The following is a 10,849-nucleotide window of genomic DNA, read 5'->3' on the forward strand; positions in this document are numbered from 1 at the left end:
AACCTGTGAACTGTGCATGTGTACTTTACTCTAAAATAGGTTTTAGTAAAACCTGGGCTATGAGCATCAAGGACATGGTGCAGTTACGTATCATCAAAGGAATTAAGGTAAGTATTTACTATTATATGCAAACATTACACATTATCAAAGCCTGATTTCAAGCTTTAAAATATCTATATCTTACAAGGTGAAGGAGCTGAGGGAGTGCTGCCGTACTACATATATCCTTTCAAATTAACATTGACATCAATTCTCTCATTATCTTATAATGAGCAAGTTATTAATCAGTATTTTACCTCCTAGAATGTTTAACTTATTTAAAGTATTAATGTCATCTATATTTGTCAATGATGATAGTATAGAAGTATGTCATTTCTATAGCAGGAAAAGTAAATGTGTTGCTTTCCATGCTGTGAGGGTGACCTCCTGCCCTCCCCTTCTCATCTACGTAACAGATAATGGAGAGAACTGTGATATTTATGTGTTTTATCCTGTATTTATGCATTATTCCTGTATATCACTCTCTAAGGTGAACACTACATAGTATGTGTGTAACCAACAGTACCGGTAGAGCTAGGCAGCCTTGAGAAGTAGATAAGTGCTCTGTTTGTGTGTTTGCATCCTTGTCTGTGAAGAGCTGAGAAAATGGTGCTGTCGCCATACGGATACAGAAGTGTCTGAGACATATATTTTGGTTTGCTCAGCGGTGCTGACACCCAAATAATCACCTTGGGGATGTGCTTGCGTCCACACGTGGACCTTGTCTAAATTTATCAGAGTTTTGGAACCAATCAGAATTTTGCTGACTGATGTATTAACGTAATTATTGACTTCTGTTAGAGTATAATTATCGGGGTTTGTACGATGCGTGCTGGGAGGCCTACGGACTCTACGCGAGAAGTGAAGCCGACTTCTTCTGATGAAACCGCAAACTATTTTCTTCAGGGATTTCTTTTTCTAATTGATCGCATCTCTGACTCCTGGTCTTCATTCAACACCTGGTCCTTGGATCTTAACTGTAAATTCCCCAACAAAGGTAAAAAATGTTGGCATTTCTTGCATTCCTCATTTGGATGATCAAATGTGACCTACTGTAATGAAATGTGCCCCTTGTAAATCTGAATACTCTTCAGTCATGAAATGAGACTTTGAAGGAGGTTTAATAACTCAGTAAAACACCATTGCAGTTTTCAACCAAAACTCTGCCTCAAGCTAGTTTAAGATTTATAGGCTGGATGAACCCACTCCACCATAAAAGAAAAGTGTTTCAAAGTTTTCAAAGTGTTTAGGATAATGGTTCTATATTATTGAACTAAATGCATCAAAGTCTGTCTTTAGGAATTAAGGTTTATGTTTTTCCATATTATGTTATCCGGGATGATTATCAGTCTATCTAAACCAGAACTCTCCCATGTTTTCAAACATCGCAAGGCCTATATGATCTTCAATGAGACTCTTTCGAGAAACTTTAAAACCTATTTTTGCTTTAAATTCCATTTTAGGTTCAAAATAGAAACGTATAAAGTACACGTATAAAAGGTAAGTGCAGCCAAGCTCATCTTTTACTCTCGCTTGGCCGACTGTAAGATGTGAGGCGGCCGGACATACCTTTCAGCCTGCCAGTTTAATTGAAAACAGCAGGGTCTAGTTCTGCTAGCTCGCAACATTCTGCCATACCGATTACATTATAGTGTATAGTATAAATTTGCGGCATCTAATTGTGTGTGACTTATGGAATAGCACATGTTTAATATCCTTATTGCATACATGGACCACAAACTGCGTCTAAAAATAAACGTTTTGTTCTCGGTGCCACGGGGCATTTCTGAAGTAGTGCTTAAAAGCTTTGTAGAAACAGCTTGCCTCGGTCTGTTAGGTGAACTTTACATGGCATTAACATTGGCCATTTTAATTACATTAATATTCACGCTACAAAAGCTCCATGGTTACATTCAAGCCTTCTTCTTGGCAATGTATTTGTACAAACAAGGGAGTGGTTATAGGCCTTATGGTTTGTGGTGAGGTTGATTCAGCAGCAGCAGCAGCGCAGACAGACTGAAGTCAGCTCAACATTAAGCGGCGTCATGTGACTTCCTCCAGCATTTTAAGCCGCTCCAAAAGTTTTGGGATACTTTTGAGGGTGAATTCATCTTCTGTACTGTAGGGTTGGACTGTGAAGACGCTCCAGTTGTTGAGAAACAGAGACAAAGGGAGACTAAAGCTTTCATAAGCTCGAGTATCATCAATCAAATGGCAAACGAATGAAGAAAACACAATGAGATTAAAGTTGGCAAAGTCCTTTCACTTTTTACGTAACAAAACTATGATATAACTGTTCTCGGGCTCTTGGCTAGTTTTTAACGAAGTGAGAGACGCAAATTGTGACGCAAGATGATTTCTACTTAAAAATGTAAGAAACAAACATAAATTAAATTGTGTATATTTTGTAAAATCCATATGAACTAACCTACCTTTAGGTTTTGTGATTTTGTTTTTTGCTGCCTTTGAACATTCTTCCTACCTTAATTTGTGTGTGTGTGTGAGAGAGAGAGAGAGAGAGAGAGAGAGAGAGAGAGAGAGAGAGAGAGAGAGAGAGAGAGAGAGAGAGAGAGAGAGAGAGAGAGAGAGAGAGAGAGAGAGAGAGTTCCACTGAAGAAGAGAACAAGATACATTTAGGAACTACATAAAGAATATTCGATTTATTAATATTTCTGTGCACCAGACCTGTAACCACGGTCTGATTTATACACGAGGAGCATTAAATAGCGATATGACACGGCGCTGATTCACATTGTGCCAATGCTGGAAAAATGCACATTACACTCAGTGACTTATTAAAGTACAATTCATAGTAACGTAAGCGGGAACTTCTGAGGTAAACTGCAGTCGCACGTGCTCAACGGAATACGCCTGCCACCTAGCGGACGACTTTAAGAAGTGCAAGTCATTCCTCGCTATAGATAACAGGGCAGAATTACCATTGAAACAAGTGCAGTATATAAAATGGACGGATTGTACTCGTGGGGTTTCAGTTGTTATTGATGTCATACTGTACGACAGCCAAGACGTATTAAAAAATGTGCGTGCAAAAAAAACCAAACTTGTTTAGTTTAACATCAACCCACACATTATTAATTAACCGCATGAAAAGTATATGAACGGTGGCAAAACCAGCGTATTTAACAAGAATATTACGAGCAGCGCCACAAACCCTCATAACAGCGGCAAAGACAACATAGACGAATTTCACGAGCGAAGGACGAAAACGCGGGAGTTTATGGCATATAGAATATAGAAACCTTGCATGAATGCATGGTTTGTCTCGAAATACGAAGAAAGTTTGTTGCAGGTGTCTGCAATACTACGCACTACCAAAAAGGTCAAATTTGATCGCGACTGCCATTAATATAAACTAACGTGTCAAACTAACGATCAAATACGACAGATTTTAGTTTAGAATTATAGGAATATATGAGGATTTTCAAAATCTGTCTCAGACTGCCAAATGGTGGCTAAAATCTCACAGCGTGAGCCGAATCACACCCTGATATGTTAATGCAGCTTTCTGAGCCTTCCTGCGCCCCCTGGTGGAAGTAATACGTGTTCACCTATTTCTATATAGTTTGTCTTACATGGAATAGCGTTTTATTATATTTTTAAAGTGTTGTGTAACTTATTGTGTGCATGCAAAACGTACGTGTCTACAGATCACTGGTGCACTGGTGTTTCGAATAGACTCATATTTGGTCATTTCCAATGTACGTTAATGAAACCAATGCATGCATTTTATTAAATGAGAGAGAGAGAGAGAGAGAGAGAGAGAGAGAGAGAGAGAGAGAGAGAGAGAGAGAGAGAGAGAGAGAGAGAGAGAGAGAGAGAGAGACGCCCAGCTTTGAAATAGTGATGGATCCTTTTATTCAAAGAATAAAAGTTTTACACACACCTAAATTGCATGACCATTTTCAACTTATTTTGTGTGAAATGCGGAATCTATATTATTTCCATGAAAAAAACTATGCATACACTACATTTAAAATAAAAATCCTGGACTTTAATGATCAACATTTTATTCTTTGCACAAATGCAAAGTTCCAGACCCATTATTGGATTACTACTATTCTCAACGCTATTGAAATTACAGAGTCACTTCTCGCCATGTATTTGAACGAATCACAGCTCCAGTAGCTAAACATCCATCCAATCAGCACAAGCTTCCCCTAAAGCCCAGCCTCCCCGACGGTATTAATTAGTTTGGGCTTTGCTGTCCTCAGACGCCGAGGAGACCGTGAACTCTGTGACTGTTCAAGGACCGCTGCGTGTGTGATCGCTGCATTTTAAACTGTCAAGATGGTTGATGCGTTCTGTGCAACTTGGAAACTGGTCGACAGCCAGAACTTCGATGAATACATGAAATCACTGGGTGAGTGAAAATAAGATATTATTTTGCAGAAAAATTCCTCTTAACACCTCGCACGTGCAAGGTGCAACAGCACAGTCTGCAGTTTAAAATTGCATAAAATCTTCTGTGCAGTTATAATTATAGTTTTGCTCCGTCTGTAATGTTTTCTGATTTTATTATTATTATTATGATTATTATTATGATTATGATTATTATTATCATCATTCCACAGGTGTTGGCTTTGCCACCAGGCAAGTAGGCAATGTGACCAAACCCACAATTGTCATCAGTCACGAGGATGACAAAGTTGTGATAAAGACGCTGAGCACCTTCAAAAACACCGAGATTTCTTTCAAACTGGGAGAGGAGTTTGAAGAAACCACAGCAGATGACAGACATGTAAAGGTTGGTGTGTTTTATTCCCTATTTCTTTTCTTTTTTTTTCATTTACTGATGCACGTAGCCTCCACAGCAAATCTAAAATCAGATATGTTGAAAAGCAATTTAAAATACTAAAATTGACTTTGCATTGCATGAACACGGTCGCATGTGATATAATACCCTTAAAGCACAGGAAAATCTAACTGGCGTCTTCTTTCAGTCCACTGTAACTTTGGAAGGTGATAATCTCATCCACGTTCAGAGGTGGGACGGCAAGGAGACCAAGTTCGTTAGAGAAATCAAGGACGGTAAAATGATTATGGCAAGTATTATTAACATTCATTTATAATTTTAAGTCAGGTGTTGTTTTTAATCAGCGTTATGATATTTAATGTTTCTAAATGTCCTCTCTTTGTCTCTGTTTCCAGACCTTGACCTTTGAGGGTGTGCAAGCTGTCCGTTCATACGAAAAGGCATAATGTCGAACTAATTAACGCTTCAGTATTAACCTGGCAACTTGACGATATTACAAGGGAATTTTTACATTTTATTCTCAACTGAGTTGTCCCCTTTTTAAGATGTGAGACATTTTTTTTTGTAAGACCTTTTATATAAAACGCACATTGTGAAGTTTTGCGAACGTCGCCGAATGTCTTTAATGTAAATGGATTGTGTAATTGAGGCCTGCCTTTGTGTCAAATTGAATGAAATACACACATTTGATCAAAATCTAACTCCGTTTCTTGCTTTCTTGTGCAAACACTTTCGTTCTCTCTCGTTTGATGATGAAGTGTAAGTCGTGACGTTATATATTTATGCACACATACATAATAAATTACATTTATATTGAAATTAAAATGCATATGCAATAAAAGAACGTATTTCAATTATTTGCTTGCTTGCTTACAAAGCTATAGAAATGATGGCTCTTTTTTTTTTGAGAAATTATGTCATTTCATTCGGTGCTAATGCATAATTCACAGGTTAGGAATCTTGTGTTAAAAGTTGTTTTTTCACAGATGAGAAATTTGCACTGTGGTTTATCTTATGTAAGATCTCATAATTGATTTTTTTGCCATAAACCCACATAAAACCTCAGTATGTAATAATTAAATATAATCTCTTCTATAACCACAAGGCACTAATCAGACCTGGGTTTACATGTAATTTAGTGTCATCACAAATAATCCAGTCCGATTACGGACTATATCCTTAAGTACTGGATGATGACCATGAGGTATTAATGATCAGCCATTTCTGTGCTTTAGATGCTAATTAGATTTTGACTGAGAGTCAACGCCGGGCCATTTTAATCCACTGAGCGGATGGCCAACGCGCTCAAGTCATATCTGAGAAGATTGAACTTAACCTGTCGCCGTTATGAACTATTTCACTGCGCTAGCATTTCGAGCGGCCACTTCAGACTGGAATAATTACAATGACTTTCACAGTTGTGTATCACGAGAAAAAAAAAGGCTGTCTGAAGCACTGAATGACTGTTTGTTTTACTTCTGGAGCCGTTTGAACACAAGCAAAGGACTATTTAAAAGTCTCTTTAGTGCGGGCCACAGATATCTGCATTTGGGCCGAAAATGCCAGTCTGGGAGAAGAACAGTCCTCAGTTTGTTTGATGTAATGCTGGGATGAAGGACCGCGAACCCTTTTTGAAAATGACCTGTAGTAACCCCTCCATAACTTGAACCTGCCAGGAGGGGACACGTTGTCACTGGGTCAAAGTTAATCCTATAATCCGTGTTGCCTTTACGTAGGAGCATCATTCGATCAATTTGACCAACCATGTTCAGATGCTTTATAGCCTATAGTGTTATGCTATTGGCCCAAATTTGTCACAACCACTTGTCCATTAAATTATGATATGTACACAAAAGAATGGAATAATTAATTTTTTTTTTTTTTTTTGGTAAAAGATTTTTGCTCATGAAAAGATCTTTTGCTCATGGCTGCAGTTTTTAAACTAAAAATACAACAAAAAGCATAATATTCTGAAATAATATTAACAATTAAATGCATTTTATCCTATTTAAATATTCTTAAAATATAATTTATTCTTGTGATGCAAAGCTACATTTTTAGCAGTCATTATTCTAGTACATACATAATACATACTTTACTATGTACTAATAAAGTATGTATTATATATTAGTAATATTATTATTTTAAAAATAATTATTTTAATATATTTTTACATTTACTCCTATAACACAAAACTGAATTTTCATTAAAAGTCATTATTATATATATATATATATATATATATATATATATATATATATATATATGTTACTGTTTTTACTGTATTGTATTTTGAGCAAATATAAATAACATCAATTAGAAAGATAAGATACTTCTTTCATAAATATTTAAAAAAATCCAAATTATTCATCTTTTCACTGTTAGTGTAATTACAAAGCAAACAGCAGTTTATTTAATTGCGGAGTTTAGATTCAAAAGAGCAGAAAATGGACTGTTGCTGTATTTATCATGAACTGTAACACACTATGCAATAGTCTGGTTTGAGACTATTGAGAGAGAAGCCGGCTAGTATTGCTCAAAATAATATTTTGCAAGATTCAGTGTGTTCCAGATTGCATAGTGACAGTTTAGTGTGACCCAGGACTGTCACGATAGCTTCACTCTAGCAGCAGATTGTGAATGGACTGTTTTAGTAACAAAAGCATTGTAATTGGAGTGGAAAGTAATCAGGCATTGTTCTATACACTCACGGCTGACCTAAAAGCATGAGACTCATGAGCAACTTGCTCTGATTAATAAAACAAATGTTTAACCACACGGCACAACAGTTTTGTCGAGCAGCTTTTTTTTCTGTGAGACTGGAACCTGTGAACATTATTGCATGCCGGGTTGCATAGTTTGAAAAATAGTTTTCGAGGTTCATGTAGCTAAATTGTTAATATAACAGTCTATTAAGAATAACTTGCACCCAAATGTCATATAAACTGTCGTTGGACATGCGGCGTTTGTGTCAGCATTGAAGTATATCGGAAGTGCTTTGTTTTAATTTAAAGGTTAATAAGTGCATTTTTTGTTTGTTATAATAACTTAATGCTAGTTTGACTCTTTCTGCAGGTTGGTCAACTAACAGTAGGTGGCAGTTGCTACAGTCTTTATGAATGAGTCATCAAATAATTAATTTAAAAAACGATTCGTTCGAAAAATTCAAGTGCATGTTTATGAGTGAATCACTGAGGTGGTGAATCACTAGGGTGACCATACGAGTCATTTGTCTAATTCTTTCAAGGATTTCTTTTATTGTTTTGATTCAAAGTACCTCGAAAGCGTTTTGAAAACATAGGGAACCGGTCTGTACGCAAACAAAGCCAAAACCTTGATATTTTAGGCAACACAGAAATCTAGGACACGTCCGGGAAAGCGGCTCTTAAAGTGGCACCCTAAGCTAGCCTGTTCAAAACGAATGCGCCCCTATTATGGGTTATGAAACTTCATATTTTGGTTTTGGAAAACCGCAAACAACAGGTTGACAAGCATAAAAGGTCAAAAACACGTTTATTTTATTTACTTTTACCTTATTTGTTCAACGACTCCCAAATGCAAATTTTTCCAATCCAGTGATTCGGTCGTTTTTATTTGAAGCGGTGTTTAAGCTTTTAACGCTCCAATAGCGGCACCTAGTGGCAACGAACGAATTTGCGTTTTTATTCAGACCAGCGTGAAAAGATCAACAAGTGGGCAGGCAATATGCCAGTGGATCATGTTGAGATCATTTCGAGTCGACTCTTTCTTTTGGGAGACTTGGCTTTACACACTTTAAGATGTAAAGCTTTGCAGAATGTTATCATGCACTTAGAGCTGTGTAACACTGCATTGAGGATGATTTCCAAAAACTTATAATAGGGGCACTTTAACATCTTCTAACTTTACTTACAAAACGTACATGATAGAAACTAACAAAAAAAGATTATAAGAACGTTTTGCAATAAAAATGCTATTTTTGCTGTAGGTGAACATTAAGGGAACAATCATATCGCAAACATTATGGGAATATTACTTTTAAATGAACATCAAATGAAAGTGTATGTACGAATAAAAGATGTATAAATACTATTTTTGTGCTAATGTTTAAAGAACGTTATTAAAGACTGGATTACACTGAATAAATATTCTGTCAATGTGGTAGAACATTTGTTCGTAATTGTAAGAAAACCTGCCAGAACATCCCTTGTTAACTGTGATATGTATTTGGCTTTATGCAGAAAATGATATGAGATGGAAGATGTTTCAGTGATTTCAATGCTTGTTCTTTTGCAAAACATTAGCATTCCCTCAAGGTACTTTGCATTTGCTCCAATTTTTTAAATAAATAAATAAATAAATAAAAATATATAATATAATTACATCCAAAAATAAAGTGCATATATATATATATATATATATATATATATATATATATATATATATATATATATATATATATATATATTATTTTTTTGATATATATATATATATATATATATATATATATATATATATATATATATATATATATATATATATATATATATATATATATATATAAACATTCTGATATATTTGTTTACTGTGTATATTTATTATGCAGCCTAAAGAAAAATGCTTTATATATATATATAAAGCTTTCTTGCTTCACAAAAGTGATTCCTCTGAATTTTCATTTTGGGGTTGATAGTGTAGCAGTGTAGGAGAATCAGTAGTTACTTAATTCAGAATCTGATTTCTAAAAACTATAGTAAAGTTTTCATTCCTTTCAGATCCCCACAGGTGTTTTCAAAAGTGCCAAGACTACCGTGCAGACTAATTTTGTCTACAAAGTGACCGAGCAAGTGAAAAAAAAAGCGAGAGGATACGGGGGGTCTATTCAGCCCCTCAGTCTATGTCAAGTCTCTGTGGCCATTTGTCAGGAAGCATGAATGCTTGCCTTCATCTTCTCCCTTTTTTTCTTCTTTAGGCCAACCACAGTTCAGCTTTAAGCTGATTTTGCCTCTCTTCTTTGTGGGCCGAGAGTAGTCCGTTCTTCCATGGGCCAATAGCCTATAAGTTTAGGAGTGACATCACTGCCAGATTATGCTCTTGCCAAGTGTCATGAAAGAAACTCTCCCCGTTGTTCCCCAATGAAAAGAAAAGAGGCAAAGAGGCTCTGGGAAACCCTGACACTCCTCCTTGCCTACCATGGGAACTGTTAACACAGAAGAGAAAATATTTCAGTTGACAATGCACAGATTGTAATCAGGCACTGTTCCAGGACCGGACCACGGTTCACTCTGGGACTGCATTAAATTTTAGGCCAGCCTTGTTGCATAATGGCTAGTTATGTTTAGTGTGAGAGAGTGATTCAAACTAACGTGTCTTCATCGGTGTCAGTTTCACATTTATAGTCATGTAGAGATGTCTATGCGTAAACCAAGCTTTCATCAGCGGTGCATGTGTCTCAATATTGATTTTCATGTCCCCATTGAACCAACGAGCACCATTCAAAACTACATACTAGTCACAAACTCGCAATTAGCAATTCTTAGTATTAATGGTCATCATTTTATTTTCAGGATTAATGCCTGATGTCTGAACATTTTTATATTTTGTTTTAAATTGCATTGCTAAATTTTAATAAAAATAAAAATAAAAATCTAAAATAGATCTAACATGCAACAAGGGTATCTTAGAGTAGCCTCATTTAGGAATAGTCTCTGTTGGCTTGGAGATGTTTAAGGTTTTTTTTTTTTTTTTTGGATGCTTGAATAGCAGTCTGGCAGAAACCTTGAATAGCTCAAAGCAGGGTCTGCATACCAATGCAGTTAACACTTGGCACTATTGGCAGCTTTTTGTAGTATTGTGAGAGCGATGATTACAAAAAATTAGATACGGGCATATTTCTGAATCCCTGTTCTCTTAAAGTCAATTCGTTTTATTGTAAATAGGTATTTACGTGCAATTGTTTCATTTTACATGAAATGCATTCATGTGAAAAGTTTTGATAAGACGTACTGGTAAGATTGTGAAAATATTTGAGTCATTTATCTACCAGACCTTTGCATT

The 10,849-nt window shown here is 35.9% G+C and overlaps 1 protein-coding gene across 1 annotated transcript; it reads left to right on the plus strand.

Annotated features, from left to right (window-relative positions):
* Positions 1-4,260: 4,260 nt before the first annotated feature.
* fabp7a (fatty acid binding protein 7, brain, a) lies at positions 4,261-5,514 on the plus strand. Its single transcript, XM_043262372.1, has 4 exons — positions 4,261-4,420; positions 4,632-4,804; positions 5,001-5,102; positions 5,209-5,514. The coding sequence occupies exons 1-4, from the start codon at positions 4,348-4,350 to the stop codon at positions 5,257-5,259; spliced, it is 399 nt and encodes a 132-aa protein (XP_043118307.1). The 5' UTR covers positions 4,261-4,347; the 3' UTR covers positions 5,260-5,514.
* The last annotated feature ends 5,335 nt before the right edge of the window (positions 5,515-10,849 follow it).

Source organism: Puntigrus tetrazona, chromosome 17 (genome assembly GCF_018831695.1).
Source record: "Puntigrus tetrazona isolate hp1 chromosome 17, ASM1883169v1, whole genome shotgun sequence".
Lineage (NCBI taxonomy): Eukaryota > Metazoa > Chordata > Actinopteri > Cypriniformes > Cyprinidae > Puntigrus > Puntigrus tetrazona.

Bases quoted from the DNA above. Each gene is read 5' to 3' on its own strand.
- fabp7a (XM_043262372.1), top strand. From the start codon at position 4,348: ATGGTTGATGCGTTCTGTGCAACTTGGAAACTGGTCGACAGCCAGAAC. The intron at 4,421-4,631 runs GTGAGTGAAAAT...ATCATTCCACAG, and splicing joins TGAATACATGAAATCACTGG to GTGTTGGCTTTGCCACCAGG. The intron at 5,103-5,208 runs GCAAGTATTATT...CTCTGTTTCCAG, and splicing joins AGGACGGTAAAATGATTATG to ACCTTGACCTTTGAGGGTGT.